Below are 27,692 nucleotides of genomic sequence, written 5' to 3'. Positions count from 1 at the left end.
ATTATCACTTCCCTCATCCAGTCATCTTCTAATAATGATATTTGCAGCATTCTTAACTTTAAATTTATTAACAACAAACATGTTTTATATGCATAATGATTTAAGATACATGCTCAGGTTTCATAAATTCCACCACAATTGTTAAAAATTATAAAATGAACACTAATTCGATTGAGTTTTTTCTGTTGGAGCACCTTTTCAACACCGATACGATATCAAAGCTTTGACCCACAGGAATTGCATCTGTTGATAAAGCTACATTAATGGACTAATGTAGGTTTTGGGAGCATAAATACCTTCTTGTTCAACTTTATCCTTAGTTTAAAGGGCAACTGTGGAGTTAATTGGTCTTTTTCTTCATTCACTCATTTACATAAAAAAAAAATGAATGAGACCATAACTAAATGACAACTCAAAAATCCCATGTTTAAAGACATAACAAGTACTTGTCTTTGAATGATAATTTGTGTCTGATATACAGGAAACATTTCCTTCCATTAAAAAGTCCAACGTTTATGAAAAATATAACTGCTGGACACTAATTGTTCCTAATTCAATAAAAAGTCTTCCAAACTAGCTGAGATCAAAATCATGCTTGCATGTCCACGTTTAGAAGTGAGATTCAAGCACAGTCCCTTTGTCAAACTGTGCTCATACATTATTCTGCACAGTGAAGGTCAAACATTCAAGTCAAGACACGTAAAACAAAAAGCAAGGGCTATAAAAATGTGCTGCCTATCAGTTGCACCTCACAGAGGTTAGAGATTCATGTTTATGTAGCATCCACATTAACACACACACTCGCACAGAGTGTCTAAATGACTGTATTTAAGAAGCAGCAGCAGTGTGGACATTGGTCGCGGACGTCACTCAGATTAAGCAGAGAATGGCCGTCATCAGCTCCCTCCCCAGCAGCCGTTCACCTGGAGTCACTCTGACGGTCATTCTGCTGTTCATCCAGCTCTGTTCAGCAGTCAGTCTTGCCTCTGTCCTGCTTCCCCTGATGTTATCCTGCTGGCTCCACAGGTCAGGTTCAACGATCACGGTCTGAGGTCACAATTATCAACTCATCATTAACCCTCTGGGACTCTGCAGCACAGGAGCTGTCATCAGGAGACTCACACTCACCTCAGGGGTCTTAGTACACACCCAAACACCCAGACGCTGGGGGAACCGGTGGAATCAGGGCATGTGACCTTGTTTGTATTCAGATTGGGGTATAATGTGTGTATGTGTGGGATTCAGCTCTTTGGAGAGCAGATCCAGGTCCGTATCTAAGTGTGTGTCTGGTGACAAGCTAAGAATATTCATGTATATGTGACACTTGTGGGTGAGTTTATTGTTTTATGTTACACTGGACAATAACCATTGAATTTGCAGTCATTTTAGTTGAATCTAAATTGAAGACCGCTTTACAGTTTTTTCTCCAAGTTCTCAGTTAATTTAGGTAAAAGTAGCATTTCACATTGAGTTCAATTTGCGTGTCACAAGAAATACTACTAGCCTGTGATTTTAGTTGTATCATTTATTTTGTGTCTGTGGAGGGAGCTTTCCAAACTTTAAAAAACAACCCTGATGAAGTCATGCAGGGACAAAGTCAATATATTTTTTCCCACATGTCATAATGGTGCCATTCGCTAAAGTCACTCTTTCTTATTAGTTTTCTGGCGGTCCATCTGAAGTTAATCGCATCATCAATTAGATATAAGGTATATTTGGGGGCGTGTCTATTTGATTGACAGGCTGTTTTGCTCTTAGGTTTTGCCTAAAGTGTGCGGGCATAGTTCCTCGGGTTCCCAGTCAGATCCAGTCAGATCCGCCACTCGGTCCTCCTCAGCTCGTCCAAATACGGTCACTTCTGGCTCCAAATAGCAAGATGGCGACGGCCGAAATGCCAAATTCAAGGCTTCAGAACAGCAGTTCACAAACCAATGGGTAATGTCACGGTTGGTTGCCGCTTGCAGAAAACGTTAGGTCAGTGTTTTAGTAGCTTGAGCCATACTAACATAACACCAGTTCTCAATTCAACTAAACGTTTTTAGTTTTCCATCAGGCAAAAGTTATGTATAGTAGATGGTACCATCATTTTTTTGGTTTCACCTCCACCGAGGTTCCAAACGAGCTAAACTGATGCTAATAGGTGATCTGACAATACTGCAGACCGCTGACTGGTCAAAGAGAACACAACAATAATATCTAAAACCACTGATATGCACAGTTCAGATATAAGAAATGAATTTAGATTATATCTACTCATTATAAAAATGACAATACAAAGCATGTGGGCTCTGAATTGGTCCAGTTCTAAGGAACGACCGTGACAGTGGCAGAGACAGATTGTGTGTTATCTAAAGGCCTTGTGTTTCTGTTGGACCTTTATTTTTATTTTATTTTTTATCTTTGAAAGATAAAGATTAGGAGTGATGAATGCAGCTGGGGCTCATGGGTCCTTTTGAAACACCCAAACAATAATGAGGGCAAAGAGGCACTTATTTTTTTCTCATATTCACCACATTTTCTCAATCGTCCATCCCACCACCCCGCAGCTTGGTGCTTTCCCATCCTCAAATTCCCTCAAAGTTTCAGATGCTCACAATTCCACAATGCCCAGATGCTGTCCTTTGGCCCTTTACCCCCCTCAACTCAGAGCTATCATTCATAACCTTTCTGTGGAGCTGGGAGTGAAAGAGGTGGGATAAGGGAGAAAGAGGGGGAGCGGAGAGCAACATGGCAGCTTATTTAGAAGACTTCCTTTATTGGAACATGTGCAAGCAGTTCACTCACAAAGGACTTAAATAGGATATTTTCTGTTCCCTATAGTTGCTTTCCCCTTTTAAGTGCCGAGGCAAAAAAAGTAAGTTTACAACTCCCTCCTCAATGGGGGCTCTTCACTCTCAGGTTGCGGGGACCTGAGTGACCTAGGAAAGTTAATTAGGAGGCGAACAAAGAGCGAGCTGGAGCAGAATGCCTCGCCTCTCCTCCAGCCAAAGATGTCATCCATTAATTAGGAAAATCTTTAAGGTGGCCTTATTGAATTTACAGAAAGCCCTGTGGTTGGCGGGCAACAGTTTTTTGATCAAGCCCTGACTCAAACAATGCCTTTCTGGGGGTTAAAAAAGAAGAAGAAGGGAGGAGATTGGTGGTAGGAGAAGAGAGGGAGAAAGGGAGGGGGGGGGGGAGAAACGTATGGGTTTGCGGCACAGTACAGTTTAATGGAGGGGGAGGAGGGGAGGGTTGCTGATTGTGACAGCTCAGATTCACATGGGTATGGGGGGCATAGTTTGGGAATGATGTCATGCAAAGGCAACCTGGGGGCTTGGGAAGTAAGAAGGAGGGGGTGCTGAGCTTGAGCCACAGGGGCCACTCAAAGTTAACATCGCTGCCTGCATCTGGGCCAAATCCTTTTCTTCTGGCCCAGGAGAGGCTTTCCTGCACGCCAAGCACTCCACCACTCCTCCCACTGCCTCGTTCACAAATCAGGGCTTGCTTTAAAGCTAACTGACTTGCTAACTGCCTATTCAGCCCCGGCTCACTATGAATAATATAACTGGATAACATGGAGTTGTAATGCAGTTTCTATGCTTTTGAAAACCAATTCAAGTATCAGACTTTCTTTCTTTCTGTCAATAATGTTGTATATTTGAACCAGGATTGAAATTCAATGCATGTGAAACAGGCTTCACTTTTTTGGGGTTTTTGAAGAGTGATTTTTTTTTTTCACTTGATTGGAATCTATTTTAAAAACCACATACAAGAGGACTGCTTCTATCTACTATAGGATTGTGCTTTTTTTCTTCATTCTAATTTCCCTAAAAAATTAATGATACTTATGAGAGCACAAGCCTGCAGATTTATACCTTAAAGTGGCAGTGTACTTAAAGAGACTCATCACTTTTCACCAGAATCATAGAAATGTATTTCTGGAATGGCTGCCTCGAGGATCTGCACTCCACTTTTACATTTCAACTTCCCCTTAAACTAACTGATAATTTATAGAAGGTGTAAATACATATTTCTGAAACAAAAATACATAATGAATTGTATTAACTGCTACTAATTGTTAAAGGTAATTTGTGCACTTTTTGACCACTCGCGGTGCTGTAGAGCAAAGGTTTGTATTTTAGGAATTACGGAGGGCAACAATGCTTTGCCATAAAAGGTAGCAATTAACAAATAAATCATCTGAAGAAGAACACAAGTCTGTAGTTTGAAATGCTTCAAAAAAGAAAGTTGTGTGAATAATGGATGTTTATATACAGTTACGATGAAAGTCCCACTTGGGGCCTTGAATTTTGGGGCAACATATTTTTAGATTTTTTTTTTAAATTTTTTTTACAAAATACAAGATTTACTAATTTGGTAGAAGTGTTGATGTTTGCATTGCAAAATATATCAATCTGAATAAGTCATTCACTTTAGTAATGTCTCTATAATATTGTTTGTTACTTCCCTCACTGCAGGCATTGTATTTACCGCACCCTGTCTTTTTTAGAATATTTAATTAATTTCCTTACATGCTTAGGGATAATCTAGGTTTAAGTTGAACTGGGAAGAGGGAAACAAACTCACTTGCTGACTCCCCGTTGAGTGAAAGACGAATTTGTTAGCCAGTGTGCTGCAGTATAAAACAATGGTAAGTTGTAATGTAATTTGCAATATCATGCAGCCTCTCCAGCAGGCAAAAAAAACCTGTGGAAATACATTCAATGCATGTCAAGAAATGCCAAACTCTAGGGAGCATGTATAAACGTATGTTTGTTTACAGTGAATTTTGTTTTCTTCATCATAAATGTGAGTCACAAACAATATTATCCACACAAGTCCAGGACTGCATCCAGCAAACAAAAACACACCGCTTTAGACTATAGATGAAAGTCCCATGCATTCATGCTATATATGCTGGCATGCTGCCGTGTCCATGTGTCTCCTGGGACATGAACCCCTCACCCCACCCCCTCCTGGGGGACTAATTTGAGGGGAGGGACGATGTGTTTTGTTGCTTGTCAGAAACAATCACCCCCGGCCCATTACATTTACAGCACGTTGTGCGTTCTTTGCTGTAACACACTGAGCTCTGAGAGGAGGAAGTTGCGCTCTGAGAGCACCGCGAAGAGAAAATCATAAATTTACTGAGCAGGGAGGTACATTGTTGACAAACATCTATTCAGAAAAGTCAGGTTCAGAAAAGCCAAATGCAAATGTTAGGTGTCAGTCTTGTCTATTTTGAATGGGACAAATCAGTGTTAAATGAAGTTCCCTTGTTTTTTTATTCTCTAAGATGTAAGATTTAAGTAAATAACAACTTTATTTAGAGTGCCCTGAGCTGCCCCCACCTCTCTCTTGTCCTCTGTCCCGGCCCACCCGTCCTCTCTCTGTTCTGTTTGGGCACTGGAGGTTGTCAGTCGGGGTTTATGTCCAGTTCACTGGAGCTGAAAGAAGTCAGTTTCGCGTCTTGTTATGGAACAAGTCGTCCTGGCTCTCAGGAGTGATGAGAAGAGGTCTGGGTGAGCAGGGTGAGCAGGGAGCGGGACCATCCCCTGGAGGCAACCAGCAGTGAGGAAGTCAATGCGGCTTTTGTGTCGCTGCTGTCGGCTGCGTGTTTGGTAATTATCCCCCTCTATATGGGCGCAGACTGGACTTTCCAGAAGAGATCCCAACCCAAACCGGCCCACAGAAGAGTGCTCAACATACCGTCAACAAAGATTAACTTCTCACAGTGCCGCCCAGATGCCTGATTGGGGGAGACACAGTAAATATAAGAAGCGCTCTTGTGTGACGTGATGAGCAGATCTGCAGTCTTGTTTCAAACTGCTGCCGTGTTTAGACAGTGACACGTGACACCATCCCTCTCTTCCTATTATTTCACATTTTATTTTTTTAAGTGATCCATGTTACTACTGTATATTGACAAATTGTTAGTGATGCATTTTTGGGTAAGAAGCAGTATCTTACTGTTGTAGTTTGTGAAGGTGGAGCCAGTTTTAACTGCTTTATATAAAGTTAGAAGTCATTTCAGTCCAGTTCCTCCTCACTTAGAGGTCAGGTCACACAAAGGGTCATGAGAGGTCATGAATGCCTAAAGGAACAGGAAAGAAGAAGTCATTTTTTGACTTTTTTTTTCTATTTCTTTTGTGAAATCTGTCTGACACCTGGAATAATGATTTAAAAGAAAACAGTGATGATGTTTTGTTGGAGAGATTTCTTTTTGGTGGAACTAACAGCAGCTCAGACATCTGAAACATGACAACCGGCCCCAAGTCAGCACTACTAATTTGTAAGGTTGTAAAAAAGCTTTGAAATCACTGGTTTAATATTGAAAAATTCCTTTATTTTTAATTTATTGAACACACAGTTTATATGTAAAAAAACCTGAAAAGTAACAGCACCTGTTTAATAAAGTTCAATACTTTCCTCTAAAATATTAGAGTTATAAAGTAGAATAAAATAAATAATGGAAATCTACCTCAAACTTTTGTTTAAGTATAGTGCTTAGTTACCTACCACCATTGCCCTTATTATCATTTCTTCATTATCAATATATAATAACTTATCCATTCATTCTATTTGCCGTGTACTGTACATTGATGTGATGCCTATACTGTAGCCGACCACATGCATAGACAGTATACTTATTACATCATCCATACAATACTTACTCTTGCACTCTTTTCATTCCCACTTTTTCTTGCACTAATGGAATCACTGCTTACAGTTTTTTTTTAGTAACAATTTAAGTCTTTATTTTATCATTTTCCACCCCTCATTATTTTAATTTGCTGTTAATCCACATATACGTGAGTATGTGCAGTGTACAGTATGTATGAAAAAACAACCTACACTTAACAATAAATATGTAAAAAACAACAAAAAAAAAACTGTCTTTGTGTGCTAATAGCGTTTATCACTTAATCTTTGTTTAGCTTCATTGTCTTTGTCTTCATTGTCGCTTTCTTCTTCTGTCGCTGACAGCTATCAAAACCCAAAGTAAAACGTGTAAACATTCTGATTCTGATCTTATCTTCATCCTTCACCTCCTACTCCTCCTCCTCCTCCTCATCATTGATCATCATCACTATCATCATCAACATCTTTGTCATCATCAGTATTCTAATCTCTCACAGTTTTCATTCGTCATCATCAGCAAAACTACTGCACTCACTTTTCCATCATCATCATCATCATCATCCTCATCCTCATCCTCATCAGATCTCTGTCCTTCCTTGTGTCATCACCATTATTCTAATCACAACCGTCATCACCATCACCTCTGTTATCATCATGCATCTTCATCATCTGCATCATCAGCATCTTCATCATCTTCTACATGCTTACTGCCACAGCTTCAGCATCATGTCTCCAGGCACATGATGAACATAAACAAGTCTTTATCAAAGCCTTTTACATTTTTGTCAACAATATCATCGTACATAACCAATTATCTGTAATAATTAATTGTGTTGGAAGCAAAGTAAAAAGCACCCGTTTGTTCCATTAAAACTCGCTCATTTAAACTCAGCTCGGCCCCTTTCAAAGACGCAGAATAGGCCTGCCTCGATCTGCGTCAATTGTCATCCCGGGGCTCAGGGGCACTTCGGCGGCCAGTGTAGCGGGCGAAGTCAGGGCTAATCCCTGGAAAAGGAGAGAATCACGGGAGAGGAGAAAAGCAACAATAACCAAGTCAAGCGTATAAAATGAAAGCGAAATCTCTATTATCACTCCCCGCGATTCCCAGCAAAGTGGTGAAAATCAGGGTTAGTTTGTGATTCGAGTCAGACGCGCAGGGAAGAATATAGGGGTCCCTGCGGGTTGGGAGACTCACACGACGAAAAGGGCAATATTCTGGAGAAAAGGGGAAGAAGAAAGCCCCTCTCCCATCCCGACATAACCATTAAATGCAGTCTGACTTTATGTTGTATAGAGAGGGGGGGACAAGAAAGGAGGCACAGTTCTCCAATGAAAGAATGAGGTTTTTGGCGGATTAGGGACGGCCCGAAGGATGAAGAATAACTTCTGCATAACTTTACAGCTATTTTCTCTCCCCACGCCAAGAGCCAAGTTTAAGGCTGAACTGGTTTGAGTTAACCCCTTTGTGATTGTCCAGTTTCACAAGGTCAGAGCGCAATCTCCGATCAGGAAACGGCAAACCGCACCAACAAGGCAAGTTAACTTTGTGGTGGCATTTTGCAGGTGCAAAGCAGTCAAATCATTTCATGGATTTGAAAACAGTCTTAGTTAAAGGCTAAAAATGATTTATACTCAAAGTAAATTTACTCCACTTAAGGCGCAGTCTTTTATTTCCATTTTATGTCACTAAGGCTTTGAGATGCGAAATAGGCGGTGAGAGACTTGTGACGTTGTTTAAAGTTCATTTGTCCCCGTGCAACAATAAAATAAAATAATAAAAATGAGAAAAACAGTGTTAGGACCGATTGTTAATTCAGACTGTAGGCTGGTTGTTTCTACTTTGAACACAGTTTCATTTAGCCAGAACGACTTTTGACAGTAAACATGCTAAAATGCAATTTATTGGCAAAGATGAAAGAAATGATGGTAGCAGGTCTTGTATTATTTTTTTTATTTTTTATCCCATCACCTCATGACCTCATTCATGTAATGAATGGTGCAGAGTCCAAGGTTAGGAACCACTGGATTATAGATATATAGAACAGTTAAAACTTGAACCACCTTAACTTGCCATATCAGTGACACGCATGCTTCCACAACAGTGCTTCCATATTACAGTAACAATTAAATAATATATCCTACAAGTCCCACCGGGGCTATAGGAGTATTTTTGACTTTTGATAGTTTGTTGATAAAAGTTCTGTTCTTTTACTTATGTTGGGTTTTAAATGCATTTTTTTTTTTAGATGGAGTATTGTTCTGTATTAGTAAAGAAAAATATTTGTCCTTCAACTGGGGATTTCCTCTTTTCTTTTAGACTTATGGTGGCCTATACAGCTTCAGTCTGTAGCCTTCTCCTAAATCATTTATAAGTAAAGCCTTTCTTCTTTCTTTTTTGCAGCCTACTATAAGCCAATATCTGTATATTGTTCTCCAAATTATGAGGAGATTCTCAGAACTGAATCTCACCATCTCTTCTGAAGGGCTCTCATCATCACATCATCTAATTTATGGACCTAATTAGTGATTTTTGTCCTCTTGGTTTCTCTATCTATCTATCACATGCTAATGAAGGCATTTTCTGCCATCTGACAATAACGGTCATCTCAAATAGTGATGATATGCCAATTTCACTTGGTGCTCTGCTGATTAAAGAAGAGTCTAAAACTTTGTGAATAATGTGATTAGTACAGGCTGAAACGTATTGAATGGTAATAATAATAATAATAATAATAATAATAATAATAATAATAATAATAAAAAGATTTAAGCCTATAGTAAATAGGTAACAAATTTTGAAGTGATTTTTGAAAAAATGCTAAAAGCTGAGGTGTAACCATCCACACTGTAAAAAAAAAACCAAAAAAAAAAACCCAAGCTCATAAAGGGTTTACGTTGTAATCACGTCTTCTTTCTAAGAGCCACACTACAATATAATACAGCAATGGGGAACATCTGAACAATTAGGTGAACTCTGGTCAGGAGAAGAAGAGTTAATGAGCTGCCGGTGCTATGTGCTGTGAGAGGAGCATCAGGGGCCAGAATCCATATTTATCAGTGGAGTTGTGCGCAGGCATCAGAATAGACCGCTAATGCTGCGCGCATTCTCTCCCCCTTATTTTCATTAGGCTCTGATGACTGCAGAATTGATGCGGCCTGCGAGCTATCAAGAGCCACTAATTTCACATTAACGACCATTGACTGCAGTTGCTTGATTCGAGGGGGTTTTTGACAATTATCACAATCAGGATTGGAGCCCAAATCGTTTACCTTGACTCTGTGATTATTTGCTCCGTGCCGAGCGCACATTGCAAAATTGGATGGTGTCATAAACCCGCAGATAATGAGGAGGCCAAGAGGATCTCTTTCCAACACGCTCGCACACTCACACCTCCTCCTTACACAAATATGTGAGCTCCACTACTGTGTCAATTGCACAGACAGACAGACAGACAGACAGATAGATGATTGTTTTGTATAGCCTCCTACCAGAACATTTATTTTTTCTGAACAAAGTGAGACAAGATGCCTTGTACTGTTTTTCATTGCTTCACAGAGTTGGCGTGAACTATTACGCATGATGACGAAAAGGCAACAGTGAAAAGAGAACAGAAGTCAAAAGCCAACATTAACTAAAGAGGTGTAAAATAATGGTGGAAGGACTGTAGCCTACTTAAAAAAAAAAGAGTTAAAGTGTAATAAAAGTCTGGTAAACTAAAATGAACAGCACACTTGAAAGTCACTTTCACAACCAGGAGGCAATTAGGTCCCTACTACTAATTCGCATGGAGGATATGCAGGAGTGGTGCGCTCTCGCGAGATTTCACACCACAGTCATATGATCACATCGGGGGGGGGAACCAGGAAACCGTGGGTTGTGATCATCATGAGTGAAAGCCAGAGAGCAGCTACCCTCGTTTTCAGCCATGTCGTTTCATAAACCCGGTTTGTTTTCGGTATTGTTGGTGCTCAGTATTCACGCTGTCGTGAAGCTCGCCGCCTCGGACTCCGCGGATAAACAGGGAGCTGCGGCCAACGCTCCTGTGTCCAGGCCTGGTGCCGTGGACTCCTTCTCCCCCCTCAGCCTGCTGTCCTCCTTCCCAGAGGACCTGGAGATCAGCGAACACTGCGGCGAGCTGCTGAAGACATTTGGCCAGCGGTACGTGTCCCACACCAAGTGCTTGGTGGCCGTTGCGCGGCCCGTCAAAGTGTGCCAGACCTGTTTCTCCAGTTATGGCAGCCTCCTGGACATCTACGCGAACATCTCATCAGACCAGGTACCGACCAAACACAAAGTCATGTGTTCGTGTCCGCAGTAAAGTCCAGTAAAGAGCACAGGCCTCGTTTATGCGCAGTCGTCTCGTTAGTCACGAGTCTTGTGATGTGACTCGTGACTAACGAACTTTGAGGAAACGACATTTTATCTCCTTGAGTTGAAACCAGCAGGAAGCTGACGCGTCCAGCTGATCTTTAAACCGGTGTGTAACACCTGTGCAGGTAGTGTGGTTGAGTCCACGGTGTGCCTGTGTGTCCTCAGGTGGGTTCTGGTAATACGAGCTGCAGGGAGAGCATCCTGCGCAGCGACCGGCTGATGCTGGTTTACCTGCTGTACCAGAACCAGGTGGACGTGTGGAGCAAATCCAACTGTGAGAGTAAGTGTGCTCCAAAACAAAGAGGTCACCATCAGGTTAAATCATGTGTCTGTGTTATGAGGAAAGAGGGCATTTCTCTGAACTTTTGATGGGTGTACAACATGTGGTCAAAGAGCCACGTTTCAGCACTATTCAGTGTTTTCAATGTCAAACATCTGACTTTCATTTTGTTGACTGGAAATTCCAGCTGTCCTCATAGCTAGTGGGCAGTTTGTGACTTTAGGACATAATTGCGATAGATAGATAGATAGATAGATAGATAGATAGATAGATAGATAGATAATAGATAGATAGATAGATAGATAATAGATAGATAGATAGATAATAGATAGATAGATAGATAGATAGATAGATAGATAGATAGATAGATAGATATGTCGTTGATCCCAAGGGAAATGCAAGCATCCAGTAGCTTATGACATATAAAACTCCAGCAATATGGAATAAAATATAATCCAGCCACCAGATCTACTACACAGCTGTCACTATGATTGAGTATGTGATATTAATAGATAGAGATTGTAGCTCGAGACCCTGATTTCAATCATGATCGTCTCATCCAAGCGCATTTGGTTTGTTAAAGTAACAATCTCAAAGATTTGTGCTCTTTGGTGGCACTTCTGGTGATAAACTGTGATTATAGCTGTGGTTTTTTTTGGGACTTCATTTCCCAGAGATCCAGACAGTGTGTGTGACGTCATTCATTTGGTAGTTGAAAAGCGAGCCTGTTGCTTTAGCTTTGCCTACCTTCTCTGGGACGGTGATGGAAAACGCGTCACCAACTCTGTGCTATGAATATTTTATTTAATTCAAAAAGTGTCAGAAATTAGTATAAAAAAATGCACCTTAATATGTTCTAAAGCCCAAGATGATGTCCTTAAAAAGCTTGTTTCCTCTGACAATTTAAAACCTAAATATATTTAGTTTAATATCCCATAAAATAAAGAAAAGCAGCAAATCTTCACAATTCAAATTCAGGAACTACAGTGGGGAATTTGTGGTATTTTCTTCTTGGAAAATCTGATTTATAATGATGGTTTCTGCATCCAGCTTTTCTCTGACATCTAATAACATTCAGAGGCTGTTGGAATGATTGTTTGTATTGTTGAACCAAAATAACTGTAACTTGGTTAAAATTTTGAGTAAAGCAGGGGAGGATGATTGATGTTATCAATCCACTAAAATACCATCATGAATCTTTCTTTCGTCGAGCGTCCGGTTGATTGTTTTTGTTTCCTGTTGTGCAGGCTGCATCACTAAAGGGTTCCAGGGCCTGACCAACGACACGCTGCTCTTCATGACCGCTCTCAACCAAACCATCACCTGCTTTGACAAGTATCGCCAGGTGAACTGGGCGACGACGTCTGTCTGTCTATGATGAGTTTATGATCAGAAGTTAACTGTGATGACTGTCCTCCACACAGGGGAACCACACGGAGCTGTGCAAGAGCTGTAAGAGCACATACAAAAGCCTGAATGATATGTACAGCAAAATGGAGAAGAATCACGCTCTGTGCATCGACATCGAGGATGGGGTATGTATGCAGGAGCAGAGATGTACGGAACTCCTCTTTAAGATAGGAAAAGACAAAGCTGCACCCCGCAGAGGAATCTACTGAAGGAGAATTTGTCAGAAAGGCCTTCTTCCATTGATAAGATAATGTGGTCAGGAAAGTTTTGTCTCACATTCCCAGAAGTTGTACCAAGTTGTTCATTAATCATCAAGCTTAAACATTCAGTCGTAGACACAACACAAGGTTCAACTTACTTTCTGTTTTGAAAACTTTTAACACATCTGTAGACCGCTTCAACCGATGGATTTGCTCCGTGTATCATCGGTATAGAAATGGTAATTGATATTGTGTTTTTTTTATTATATGACCGAGAGGCAGCATGTCGATAGAGAATAGTAACGGTCCAAGAACAGAACCCTGTGGAACTCTATATAGTAGCAGTGCTGGTGCTGATTTAAAATTCCCAATTTTATACACAGAATGACCTCCCTGAAAGATAAGATTTAAACCAATCTAAAACCAAGCCTGAAATACCCACCCAATTTTTAAGACGTTTAATTAAAATGCTATGATCAGCAGTTAGAAAGCTGCAGAAAGGTCCAACAGGAGTAAAATAGTGTGTTGAACAGTCAGCTGCTAAAAGAAGATCATTTAAAACCCTGACGAGTGCAGTTTCTGTTCTATGACCCTTCCTAAAACATGACTGAAATTTTTCAAGGGGACCATTGACATTCATAGAATAAATCATTTGTTCAGCTTTTTCAAGGACCTTTGCAAGAAATGGGAGTTTAGAAATTGTCTGGAAATGATTGAGTTTCAGGGTCGAGTGTAGGTTTTTTAAGTAAAGGCTGTACAACTGCTGTTTTAAAATAATCAGGAACGATGCCCGATGAGAGTGAAGAGTTCACCAGGAATGGACAGGTTGTGGCCAGTGTTTCTTTAAGGAAGTTGGTGGGAATGACGTCAAAGGAGCAGGTGGAGTTGTTCATTTTGGCAATGATCTCAGTCACATAAGTAGTTGTTAATATATTAAAAGACGTGTCTTCTCCCACTTGATAATATTTTGTATTAAAGCTATGGTACGGGACTTCGACACGTAAATGAAGATCCTTTATATTTAAGTCCTCGCCAAATTAGTTCACACGGTGCTCATTAAAACGATCACCACCGATTATATCTGGTGTCTGGTGAGACATCCCTGTGCTGGTACAGGTAGGGATGCGCTCTATGTCACCCAGCACTGATTCTTATGTTAGAACTGAAGGGTGGAAAACCCGAATAAGTGTCCAAAAAATGTTCTGGATTAAATTATCTAGATATGGTCAAATAAAATAAAAAAATAGAACCCTCAGCATTCAGAGCGACGATTAGGGTTAAAAAAAATAAATAAAATGATGGCGAGCACAAAAAGGGATAGTCATCAGCGTAGCTTTCCCTCGGTGGAGAGCGCTGAAAAACCGAAGGGACTGAGGGCAGACGTGGACGTCCCGTTTCTGCTCTAGGACAGGTTGGTATTTGCAAAATATTTGGAGAAGACTAGGTAGCTATTACATGTTTTTGTAATTACTGTCACTACCCGAAGAAGTGGACTTAAATTCCACACTGCAGGATATGTTTTTATTTTTATTTTTCTTGTTAAAATATATTTATAATATTTCACTGAAAACTGAAGAAAAAAAAAAAGCCCATTGACATTAGAGAAAGAAAAACAAATCATATTGTGTGAAATATCATGTGACCGGAAATTCAAGACACAGAAGAACACAGAAAAAAACTAATTACGTCTTTGAAATGAAGGAAAGTAGTTTTTTGTACAAAACACAGAAGCAGAAGCCGAAGAGAGTTGAAATAATTGTAACTCTGTTCCATCTTTCTGATCAACTGAAGTTTATGTTGAGTGTGGCACCTTCCTCTTTTCAGATGAATATGACCCGCAAACTGTGGAGTAAGACTTTCAATTGTTCCTTCCCCCGTGAGGAGACGGTGCCTGTCATCGCTGTGTCCAGCTTCATGCTCTTTCTGCCCATCATCTTCTACTTGAGCAGCTTCCTTCACTCGGAACAAAAGAAACGCAAGCTCATACACCGTGAGTAACCAGCTTAATTCGCCTATTGTCACACACAGAGAGATTTTTTGACAGGGTTTTGAGAGGTTCGGGGTCTTTGTGGAGGGGGGACCTGACTGACTGTGATATTGGGGTTTGGCTCAGGATCATAGATGAGGTTTAAGGATTTATTTTTTGTCTGTGGATGGACGGTGGTAACCTTGAAGTATTTGAGGGCGTTTCCCAAGACTTAAGGAACATTTTAAAGGCATTGGTTTGGAGCTTTCTACCTTGTGATGGTCAAGGACACAACGGGCAGCGTGCAGGACTTCCTCATGAACACATATTTGTTGTTACGTTCACGTGATTTAAGAGACTTTGATATTAACCAGTTTTCTTGTGCAATAGATTATATTTCTTTGGAACAAACCAAATTTACAAGCTTTCATGTTTGATGATGCAACAGGTGGCCAAACATGTTGATACATGATGACGTCTCACAAACTCGTATCTTCTCATGAACAAGTGATCTTGATCTGGTGGAAATGAGGAAGCAAGTTTCTGCAGATACAAGAGCTTTGTTGACTTTGAGCACTCCTATAAATAAACCTCAGGAAAAAGTAAAGTAACATAAAGATTTTAATCAGACATTTATTGATACATAAATGTTTTTGCATGAGGCCCATTGATGTTCGTGGTCTGTCAGGCATCCTGTTAGTGTCGTTATTTCCCCTCAGTTCACAGCAATCATCGTGTCTTCTCTCTGACAACAGTTGATACACAAAACAATTTAATAAAAACATTGGACACGAGTCACTAGAATAGTTTCGAGTTAAAGAGGTCACCTAAAGTAATTTATCTTCTCAAACATAATTTCTGCATAGTAATGGGGGTTCTGTCTTCACAGCCAAGCGAGCAAAGTCATACAACAGTCTGATGAACATTCAGGACAAACTGAGCTGAAGAGGACACAGATGACTGAAGTGCAGAACAGTTACAACCTGGAGGAACATTTGTTTTCTCACTGAGGTGTGACTGACCTCCATGAATGTAGAGGACTCAGCAGCAGCCTCCCCTGCTGTGATACCAAACAGGATTCGGAGGACCTCAACGATCTAAACACATGAAGTTGAAAGTGAAATGCACTCCAGTTTTGTCATGCACTGAACAGACTTTGGGCACATTAATAACTTTTTCCTCAAAATGTAGGAATTGGTGTTGGGACACATCAAACTGAAATATTTTGGATTTTCTGATAGAAATTGCTCACAGGGTGTGATTGACTGAAGTTTGTCAAGTTTAAACATTATGGGTCTCTATAAAAGCAGTACTTGGGTTATAATCAATCTAACTATGAACTTCTAATCATATGTTTGTTCATGTTTCACAGATAGCAGTGGCCTCTCCTTCCTTTTTTTTTTCTTTTTTCTCACTAACAATCTTCAGGTTTTTCACTGCATCATTGTGGTCACTTGAGAGAGCGAGTGGCTTGAATACTGTGTGTGTGTGTGTGTGTGTGTGTGTGTGTGTGTGTGTGTGTGTGTGTGTGTGTGTCTTGTCTGTCTGTCTGTCTGTCTGTGTGAGTGTGTGTCTATTTATGGATTGAGAAATGGGTTTTTCTGTCTCTAATGTATGTCCAGAGGAGACCTGCAAAAAAGGAAGCACTTGATGTCCATTAGTGGTGACATGTATCCGCTGTAAGAAGAGGGGTTGCACATCAGGGGTGGGGAGTAAATAAAGACATACCACACATAATGTAAGAGCTCTCCAAAGTACCACACTGTGATGTTACCTGTTTACTAGTCAGTGTTTTTTGTAGTTGCATAAAGCTTTTAATGTGCTTTGTTGTCATTTTCCCCTGATGTTTAAATAAATTTGTTAAGGGTTCATGAGCTGCTTATGATAATGTCGTCTTTTTTTTTAGGAGTGCCGAGTTGATGAATGTGCTATGAAGTAATGTAAACCTTAATTTTTAATGCATAAACCCAAATAAATAATTTTATGTCATAAACATGCTTCAGGACTGCTTTATTTAGATTTTTTTTTAATGCTCTTACTTTTTTTTTTCACCTGGATTTTTCTACTCTACTACATTTATTTGACAGCTTCTACTTTCAATAAAGACATTGAACACTTTTATCCAAAATCTGTGCTGATTTTATACAATGATGCATTTAAAAAAAATAAAAATAATAATTTCACATTAATCAACTACAACTTTAAAAATGCCTCTTAATGCATCTGTGATGTTTTTATATTGTCTATGGTGGGAGACAGTTTCCAACCTGTTTATCTTCTAAAGTCCTATAAGAATCAGTGTGTAGTTAGGGTCACATTTCAGATGTCCGAGTTGTTAACAGCTCCACCAAATTGTGATGTTGAATGATATAGTAGATATGATGTTATTTCAATAAATGTTCAAATAATCTAATATTTCAGCAAATATCACAGAAAAAAAACAAAACTGATTTGTGTATCAGAACTTTGTTATTCCTTCTTTCCTCCCTGGTTATACAACTGACCATAAAGAAGTTCAAACCAGCTTCACCTGCAGCAGCTTTAACAGTGACATGCACAAATATATTTTATCATTGATAAACTAATGATTGCATATACAAAAATGTATCAGTCAGAGGGACCAAACCAGTAATTTTTACTTCAAGACTGATACTGTTTACTTAAATATGATTTTTCATGCAGAACTCCTACTTGTAATGAACAGGCTATTTTTACACTGCTGTGCTTTTATTGAAGTAATGGATCTGAATACCTCTTCAACCACTGCATCTATATGAAATAATATGACAGAAAAGCATCTCCAGAAGGGGTTCATCTACTTTTTTATTTTTATTTTTAGTAAGCTACATCTTGTAATATCACTCTACTCCCACATCATGATATTTTAAGTGCAGAGGTTTTTACTTAGAGTATTTTCATATTGCTGGGTCTGAACAGCAACCAGCAGCAGCTGCAGTTACATTAAGGCTAATGAACCCATGCTGTACTGTGGTTAAAGCTGTTTCTTCACACAGGACTGGCCCTTGTTCTCAGGTTACGTGGCCTTGTGTTTCTTGCAACGAGGCTTTTCCTCCGTCATTAGCAGGTAATCCAAATGTGGGATACAGATACTTGGCCGAATAATCGCAGCAACACATCCGTTAAACTCCTTTGGCTTTTTGGTCTTATGGAGCGCAGCCACTGCTGGCCATCAGCAGCTCTGTAAGAGCATTACGGATACGCCGAGTCATATGATCCGGTTGCGGCCAGCAGAGCGGCTGAGAACACCGGCTTTTGTCATTTGCGCTCCCGCACAGTGAAGTGTGTTGAGCGGCTCGTGTGCGGCGCGGCCCGGAGCTCAAGAATGACAGCTTTGATTCCTGTTAAGCCTCGTTGCTTTTCGGAGGCACGCCGGGTCTTTAAGCGGGGCTGAAAGTCAAGAAAAACTCCCGGTGAAAAGGAGCGGAGGGCTGCCACGTGACGGAGAGGACAGATGGAAAAACGGGATTTCTAGTGGATTCAGAGAATTAGGCATCAAATTAGTGCTAGAAGAAGTATTCAGATCTTTTATTTAGGCCTACTTCTAAAACTGTAACACTACTACAGTGCAAATAATAGAAATGCGCATTCAGATTTACATAAATGGTTGCAAAATGTAGGTGTACTTAAACAAAAACCTTAAAGAGAATGGCTCAAGGTGCATTAGTAATCATTGAATTATTATTGGTACCTTAACATGCTGGCCTATAAGCACTCACAGATATTAAAGTCCATTTACTCAACAACATTTTTTCAAACAGTTTGAGCTTCACCTAGCAGAATGATATTGGCTATTTGCAGATTGGGGTATAGATTAATGTGTTGGAGGAGGGAAAGTTCGCCCATGCTGTGCAGACACTAACAAGATTTTGTGACATCACAACTAATCCAGTGCCAATATGCAATTTATACAAGCCCAGTGAGGAAAGTGGAAACCTCAAACCCCCACACACTCGTAAAGAAGTAGGACACATCTATCCAGTTTCATTTTTAAAATGAATGATCCAATATTTGCACATTCTTAGCAACATGATTTTTCAATTAGAAGGAGTATATTTGTCACCATTACTTAACCAAACTTTTTTTTTTTTAAGGGGGGGGGGGAACCATGTGACACGTAATATTTGAAGCATAGTGTTTTTGTGTGTGTCTCTTTAACTGTATGTTTTATTATGTTGGGTGCATTAAACTATAAGTAGGCATCATATTGTAAAAACTGATCTGAACAGCCAGATAGTCAAATATTAAGTATTAAGTAGCATCAAATCCAATCTGTACTTAACTACAGTAATAAAATGTAAATGTAGCCAACTTTACACTTTCCACAGCAGTTTATAGTCAAGGTCCATGGCCTATTTTACATCATGTTTTACCATAGGAGTCATAAGTGCACTAGAAATTGCTAATAAAGATAGATAGTTTTTTAAGTGCATGTAGATGAATTTACACCTACAAAACAAATTGATACACTTTAAATTAATGCATTTCTTCATATTTACATCTCAAGTCTGCATAATGAATGGAGTTAGGATCAAAACAGATCTGGAGCTGCACTGTAAAATGCTGTCCTGTGCAGTCTCTGTGGTTTGGGGAAGAAGGGAGTTTTTTTTTTATCTATAACATATATTTCCTATAATCTTTGGAGCAACATACTTCACCTTGAAAGGCAGAACTGGCTTTGTTAACAGTCTGTTTTGGAGTGTATATTGTTAGCGTAACAGAGTGGGTGATTTTGAATTTTTCTGCAAAAAGAACACTTTTATTTTAACTGATGTGTCAAACAGCATCTTTTTTTTTTGCCCCATCAGTTTATAACAAACTGCAGTGATGGAGGCAGTTATTTTTTTTTAATTTTTTTTTTTACCTTCTCTGTGAATTGACTGCAGTGCAGGAAAAAATACAATCCACTGGTAATTATGGTGTAATGCCATGTAAAATGATTGCACACCTAATCCACTCACAAAGAGCTTTGATTTTAAATATGACTGCAAGAATAATTCTACTGTAAATGTGACAGTTTATATGCTCTTTACTGGATTAAAGTGGGATAAAAATGTGCTGAGCTATGCAAATCTCAGTTATTTTATCATCTTGTACTACAACCAAAAAAGACAAAATACAGCAATAAAAACTAAAATGTACATTTACAAACTAACATATCATTAATTAGAACTGGTATTGCATTATAATTTACATTCAAAATGGTCAGAAATTTTTGCATAGTTTAATTTTATGCAATAGTCTAAAGTGCAATAGTTGTTTACCTTAAGATATGTGTGATGGAAACCATAAGGTTTATTCTAAAACTATATTCAATGCAGTTTTATTAAATGCAGTGTGTATAATGTCATTGCTGATATCGACACATTCATTGTTTGATAAAATCTGTGAATTACCTGTAAATGTCTGTCTTGAATGCTAACGTGTGGACTTTAAAATAGATATTTTGATGAAACCATTTATTCCTTTATCCTGAGCTCTCAGCTTGTGTTATGTTTGAACTCGTCAGTTGATTTATTTAAAGCTGAGGAGGAAAAAAAAAAGCAAAACTGTTGGAGCATGACAATTGAAGCTGAATTGAAGATTATTGATGTTTGAAATAATGACAAAATGACAAAACTGAAAGACGTTAATACCTAAAAAAAAACCTACCTAACCTAACCTAACCTAAAATGAAGACTTCAAGAGACTGCTGAGGAGCCACTACTGCGCAGACCTTGAGAACCTTTTATTTACTACAACAACAATACATACAACAACATACAACAATTGTCCATGCAGCATGAATTGTATTTGTTTCCTGCAATAGACACGTTGTCTTTCTCCATATCTGCATCTGTGTTTGCCACTCTACCCACTGAAATTATGTAGTTAAGAATTTAGAGTTATGTTGGGGAAAAAAATACTGTATGCCTGTTTGCAATGTGTGCTCCACTGATGGCAAAAACATGCTTCCCTTTGCACATGTTACCTTGAGACAAGGCCAGTACATTTCATATTTGAAGAGCAGGGGGATGCTCTTCATGTTGCTTGTGAATCTGGCCTTCTGTTTTATAAAATCTCATTTTTTGTTAAATGACTGTTTTGCTGTTCTTTGACAAGGTCATGGCCTCCTCCAGACTAAATGCCTTTGTATTTCTGTATTTTCTCCTGTCCTCTGCAGTCATCCTCCCCTCTCCTGCATCCTCTACACTACATCCCATGTTACGACGCCGCGAACGCGTTCTTCGTTGTGGCAATATTAAGAAACTGTTAGTTAGGACTTAAAATGTTATGCAACCCCAACCACCAACAACACTTTAAGCTGTCAGTTAGTTAACTGACTGAAGGTCAGGCTTAGATTATGCACCTCTCAACCCCTGACCAATGAATATGATGCTTTGTTGAACAAGGAGTAAACATATGCCCCTGGGGGTAGGACTTAGCAGACACTGGGGCTTATTATACACCTGCGAGTGGGGTCAAAGTCTGTTAAGCCCTAGCTTATGGTATTATGATAGATTATAGAATCACTCTCTAATGGCAGTCATTCAGTTTGTAATCTCAGCAGCTTGATGCAAAAGCACTCGGCGTTCCAGCTAAGGGTCTGTTGAAAATAAGGCCTTCTCCTCATTCATTCCTTATTTGCCCCCTTTTCTCAAAGGTCTTATGACAAGTCAGCTGTTGGTGACATCACAGATGCTGGATCATATGTCAGAAACCCTCGCTCACTGACTTACATCCCTTGTGGTTCAGCAGCAACCGAGGCCACTTGAGGCCAAAAGAGCGGCGAGGTGCCCCAGGGGGTGAGGGCGAACATGAGGGCTGCAGGAAGGGCCGGGGGGAGGGGGCTCTTCAGGGCAAGAACATCTGACCCGTGTGAGTTTGTTTGTGTGGGCAACCAGACTGTGCCCATCTTGCTGTCAGCTTGAGAAGACATTTATCATTTGTGTGAAGTGTGGGTCAAGAAGGAAGTCCAGATTCTGTGCATATGAGTCTGTTTTTGAACAGCGCACATGACAGTGACGGAGACATGACTGCTGCATGTGTCTGAAACACACTATTATTGAAAATTAAACATTTCATGGATATTAGTTTGTGGAATTCAAGCTTTCATTACAAGGTAGTAGCGCCACCTGAAGTGAGCTTTGTAAAATTACACACAGATGCACATCATTTTTGGTAGGGGTCCCTATTTTTCATTTGATATTTGTTTACTTTAACTAATTAACTTTACTTTTAAATCTCCTCTCCAAAAAAAAAACCTCACTTAAGTTTTGTAATCATAATAAATACTTAATTTACTGTTCACGTAACATTTTTATTAGATGTTAAAAAAAATGTGTCTACCAGCTCTGTCTCCAGTTCAGACTGTCTTTGAACATGTACACCTCCTGCAATGCTGTAAAAGTGCTTTTTTTTGCCCTTATAAATGGGCATCATAAAGCTTCCCCTGCTAAACAAATACCTTGAAGTTGCCAGATTCTGATGCCATGCCTTGCAGAAAACACCTTTTTAGAAAAGATGACTGATAATATTTATTAGTTTAGAGAGCCCAAAACATGCCTTAGTGCCACTAGATGGCAGCAACAAGTCATGTATAATATAGTAGGCTAAAATCATTAGTGTCAGTTTTTACTTATACCCTGCATTTCCTCAGCATGCTTCACATATTCCATGTAGGCCAGGTACTGCTGTGTGTCAGAGGGAAGTCACAAGTCCATCATTTCTGTCAGGTAGAGTCAGCCTATTTGAAATATAAGCCTGTTTGAAAGATAAGAAAGATGGGGCAGGAAGTTGAACATACAGAGGCATAGTGTTCATTAGTACACCATGATCAAACATTGTTTGGCAAAAATTGCTTGTATACACTCTATAAAATGATTCAGTGACCTAATAAATAAACAAGTAATTTTGAATGAAATTTAAGTTCACTTCATGACCTGAAATTAGTTTTTAACTAACAAGTTAAATTTGTAAAATATTTTTCACATTTTTTGTAAATTTTAATCAAAATGTTTTGGGTAATCATCACACTGCTTTTTTGGTTGGTTCGTATTCCCCCCAAAACTTATAAAATACCAATATGTGCCCCCAATATTGAGTAGAAAATATGTTAGATATATTTTCCTCTTATGAACACCATCAAAGGTTCAGCCTTTTGTTATTTGCTGTTTATTTTCAATTTATTTCCCATCGTGAAGGAAAACCTAATCGTGTGACTCCCCCTCTCCCAATTGTACACTTGGTTGCACCCATGCTACTTCCTCAGCTGGGGAGCTGGCACAGTAAGCCACCGGGGTGTTGGTCGGTCATTCCTGACTGCCGAACGCATCAACAACAACAACAACAACAAAACCACCCATACAGGGACGACAGATCCCTGCCAAGCGAGATGGCTTCTGCTGCCGCAGGATGAAAGAGAGGTGCGCCTGACTTCGTCTGACTTGCTGGTCGGTGAGAGCTGCAGAGTCGAGTCGGACAACTTTGGGTGCATTTGTCACATGATGTTAGAATCTCGCAGGCAGCTGCAGCGACAGCTGATCTCCTCCGGCTGCAACGGCGGAGAACCTCCTCTGTGACGACACTACTTTATCCTGATAGGTTTAGAGCTTGAAGGTGACGTCTGTTTTTGTTCTGCAGCTCAGGTTTTACATCTGGACACAGACACACTGTAGTTTTATATCTGGCAAAAAAGCTGTAAAAAGAGGTTGTTTCTATTAAACATAGTTAATTTTATACACTATAGTGTGCTGTCTAAAATATGAAGAAAACGTCAGAAAAAAATAAAAATTCATACTATGGCATGTCGTTAAATAAAACATAAAAACAATGTTATACTACCACAGTGGGTTCAATTCCAGCTTGAAACATATATGTATTCATCCAAAAAATAAGAAAAAACACAAGGCTATAGTTTGACTTTTTTTTAGTCCCAAAAATCAAAATAATGTAAGGCTACATGTTGTCTAAAATATGAAGAAAAAAAAAATCATACTATAGTATCTCGTCCAAAATATGAAAAAAGTCAAACGATGTTTTATTTTGTCCAAAACAAAAATAAAAAAAATAGTCAGTGTGACGTTTATTTTCGTCCCAAAAATAATAAAAAAGTAAGTCTATTGTATGTTGTCTAAAATATAAAGAAAACGTCATACATGACTTTTTTTTCCGTTCAAAAATGTTGTCATACTATGGCATGTCGTTAAATAAAACTGCAAAAAATATGGTATACTCCCACAGGCACAGTGGTTTGTGCTGCTGCCTCAATAAGAAGGTCATGGGTTCAATTCAAGCTTGTGGTATGTATATATCCCAAAAAATACATAAAACAAACATAAGTATCATACTAGTAAACTTTTTGCATGTTTTGGACGACATGCTATAATGTGACTTTTTTGTTCTTATTTTGGACAAAATGCTATAGTATGACTTTTTTCCCATGTTTTGGACGAGATACTACAGTGGAAAGGAATTTAAAGGCACATTTTTTATTGTCAAAAAGTGTTTTGTCCGTCATTTGGACATGAATAAAACAAAATCCTGAATAGGTGGCAATAAACATTGAGTGTATTCCTGTAAAAGTCCGTCCTGACTTTGACCCTACTTTATATCAAGAGTTTATACCTTACAGTTACTGAGAAAATCGAAGGCAAATTTCACTTTTTTTGCATTTTGAAATTGAAATTTCCTAATTTAAAATATTCATTAAAAATAATCCGTAATAGCTGGCGCAAAACTTTGACTGGATTCCCGTTCAGGAGACTCTCAACTATGACCCTGAGTAATATCAAAAGTTTGACTTTTTTTGATATTTTCGACATGCTATAGTATGACTTTTCATGTTTTGGACGACATGCTATACAGAGACTTTTTTGTTCTTATTTAGGACAAAATGCTATAGTATGACTTTTTTCCCATGTTTTGGACGAGATACTACATTGGAAAGGAATTTATATGCACATTTTTTATTGTCAAAAAGTGTTTTGTCCGTCATTTGGACATGAATAAAACAAAATCCTGAATAGGTGGCATTAAACATTTAGTGTATTCCTGTCAAAGTCCGTCCTAACTTTTACCCTACTTTATATCAAGAGTTTATACCTTACAGTTACTGAGAAAATCGAAGGCAAATTTCACTTTTTTTGCATTTTGAAATTGAAATTTCCTAATTTAAAATATTCATTAAAAATAATCGGTAATAGCTGGCGCAAAACTTTGACTGGATTCCTGTTCAGGAGACACTCAACTATGACCCTGAGTAATATCAAAAGTTTGACTTTTTTTGATATTTTCGACATGCTGTAGTATGACTTTTCATGTTCTGGACGACATGCTATAATGTAACTTTTTTGTTCTTATTTAGGACAAAATGCTATAGTATGACTTTTTTCCCATGTTTTGGACGAGATACTACATTGGAAAGGAATTTAAAGGCACATTTTTTATTGTCAAAAAGTGTTTTGTCCGTCATTTGAACATGAATAAAACAAAATCCTGAATAGGTGGCATTAAACATTGAGTGGATTCCTGTTAAAGTCTGGCCTGACTTTGACCCTGCTTTATATCAAAAGCTTATACCTTACAGTTACTGAGAAAATCGAAGCAAAAGTTCACTTTTTTTGCATTTTGACATTGAAATTTCCTAATTTAAAATATTCATTAAAAATAATCCGTAATAGCTGGCGCAAAACTTTGACTGGATTCCCGTTCAGGAGACTCTCAACTATGACCCTGAGTAATATCAAAAGTTTGACTTTTTTTGATATTTTCGACATGCTATAATGTGACTTTTTTGTTCTTATTTTGGACAAAATGCTATAGTATGACTTTTTTCCCATGTTTTGGACAAGATACTACAGTCGAAAGGAATTTATAGGGACATTTTTTATTGTCAAAAAGTGTTTTGTCCGTCATTTGGACATGAATAAAACAAAATCCTGAATAGGTGGCAATAAACATTGAGTGTATTCCTGTAAAAGTCCGTCCTGACTTTGACCCTACTTTATATCAAGAGTTTATACCTTACAGTTACTGAGAAAATCGAAGGCAAATTTCACTTTTTTTGCATTTTGAAATTGAAATTTCCTAATTTAAAATATTCATTAAAAATAATCCGTAATAGCTGGCGCAAAACTTTGACTGGATTCCTGTTCAGGAGACTCTCAACTATGACCCTGAGTAATATCAAAAGTTTGACTTTTTTGATATTTTCGACATGCTATAGTATGACTTTTCATGTTTTGGACGACATGCTATAATGTGACTTTTTTGTTCTTGTTTTGGACAAAATGCTATAGTATGACTTTTTTCCCATGTTTTGGACAAGATACTACAGTGGAAAGGAATTTAAAGGCACATTTTTTATTGTCAAAAAGTGTTTTGTCCATCATTTGAACATGAATAAAACAAAATCCTGAATAGGTAGCGTTAAACATTGAGTGGATTCCTGTTTAAGTCCGTCCTGACTTTGACCCTACTTTATATCAAGAGTTTATACCTTACAGTTACTGAGAAAATCGAAGGCAAATTTCACTTTTTTTGCATTTTGAAATTGAAATTTCCTAATTTAAAATATTCATTAAAAATAATCCGTAATAGCTGGCGCAAAACTTTGACTGGATTCCCGTTCAGGAGACTCTCAACTATGACCCTGAGTAATATCAAAAGTTTGACTTTTTTTGATATTTTCGACATGCTATAGTATGACTTTTCATGTTTTGGACGACATGCTATAATGTGACTTTTTTGTTCTTATTTTGGACAAAATGCTATAGTATGACTTTTTTCCCATGTTTTGGACAAGATACTACAGTGGAAAGGAATTTAAAGGCACATTTTTTATTGTCAAAAAGTGTTTTGTCCGTCATTTGAACATGAATAAAACAAAATCCTGAATAGGTGGCAATAAACATTGAGTGGATTCCTATTAAAGTCCGTCCTGACTTTGACCCTACTTTATATCAAGAATTTATACCCCACAGTTACTGAGAAAATCGAAGGCAAAGTTCACTTTTTTTGCATTTTGACATTGAAATTTCCTAATTTAAAATATTCATTAAAAATAATCGGTAATAGCTGGCGCAAAACTTTGACTGGATTCCCGTTCAGGAGACTCTCAACTATGACCCTGAGTAATATCAAAAGTTTGACTTTTTTTCATATTTTCGACATGCTATAGTATGACTTTTCATGTTTTGGACGACATGCTATAATGTGACTTTTTTGTTCTTATTTTGGACAAAATGCTATAGTATGACTTTTTTCCCATGTTTTGGACGAGATACTACAGTGCATAGGAATTTAAAGGCACATTTTTTATCGTCAAAAAGTGTTTTGTCTGTCATTTGAACGTGAATAAAACAAAATCCTGAATAGGTGGCATTAAACATTGAGTGTATTCCTGTTAAAGTCCGTCCTAACTTTGACCCTACTTTATATCAAGAGTTTATACCTTACAGTTACTGAACAAATCGAAGGCAAAGTTCACTTTTTTTGCATTTTGAAATTGAAATTTCCTAATTTAAAATATTCATTAAAAATAATCCGTAATAGCTGGCGCAAAGCTTTGACTGGATTCCTGTTCAGGAGACTCTCAACTATGACCCTGAGTAATATCAAAAGTTTGACTTTTTTTCATATTTTCGACATGCTATAGTATGACTTTTCATGTTTTGGACGACATGCTATAATGTGACTTTTTTGTTCTTATTTTGGACAAAATGCTATAGTATGACTTTTTTCCCATGTTTTGGACGAGATACTACAGTGGAAAGGAATTTATAGGGACATTTTTTATCGTCAAAAAGTGTTTTGTCTGTCATTTGAACGTGAATAAAACAA

The 27,692-nt window shown here is 38.4% G+C and overlaps 2 protein-coding genes across 2 annotated transcripts in view; both read left to right on the top strand.

Moving 5' to 3' along the window:
• The first annotated feature begins 10,471 nt into the window (after positions 1–10,471).
• On the top strand, positions 10,472–16,872 carry ostm1 (osteoclastogenesis associated transmembrane protein 1). The gene is made up of 6 exons (XM_069158147.1): positions 10,472–10,901; positions 11,162–11,276; positions 12,524–12,621; positions 12,701–12,811; positions 14,711–14,876; positions 15,742–16,872. The coding sequence occupies exons 1-6, from the start codon at positions 10,551–10,553 to the stop codon at positions 15,795–15,797; spliced, it is 897 nt and encodes a 298-aa protein (XP_069014248.1). The 5' UTR covers positions 10,472–10,550; the 3' UTR covers positions 15,798–16,872.
• A 6,265-nt stretch (positions 16,873–23,137) lies between these two features.
• Positions 23,138–27,692, top strand: part of drc1 (dynein regulatory complex subunit 1 homolog (Chlamydomonas)) — a 77,691-nt gene continuing 73,136 nt past the window's right edge. The window contains exon 1 of the mRNA XM_069158146.1: positions 23,138–23,275. Within this exon, the coding sequence (XP_069014247.1) occupies positions 23,265–23,275 (11 nt within the window). The 5' untranslated portion in view covers positions 23,138–23,264. The remainder of the gene's footprint in view (positions 23,276–27,692) is intronic.

The sequence above is a fragment of the Embiotoca jacksoni genome, unplaced genomic scaffold (genome assembly GCF_022577435.1).
Source record: "Embiotoca jacksoni isolate LCO1_2020_lvr unplaced genomic scaffold, fEmbJac1.0.p SCAF_23, whole genome shotgun sequence".
NCBI lineage: Eukaryota > Metazoa > Chordata > Actinopteri > Embiotocidae > Embiotoca > Embiotoca jacksoni.
This window is presented reverse-complemented; position numbering and strand designations above follow the sequence as displayed.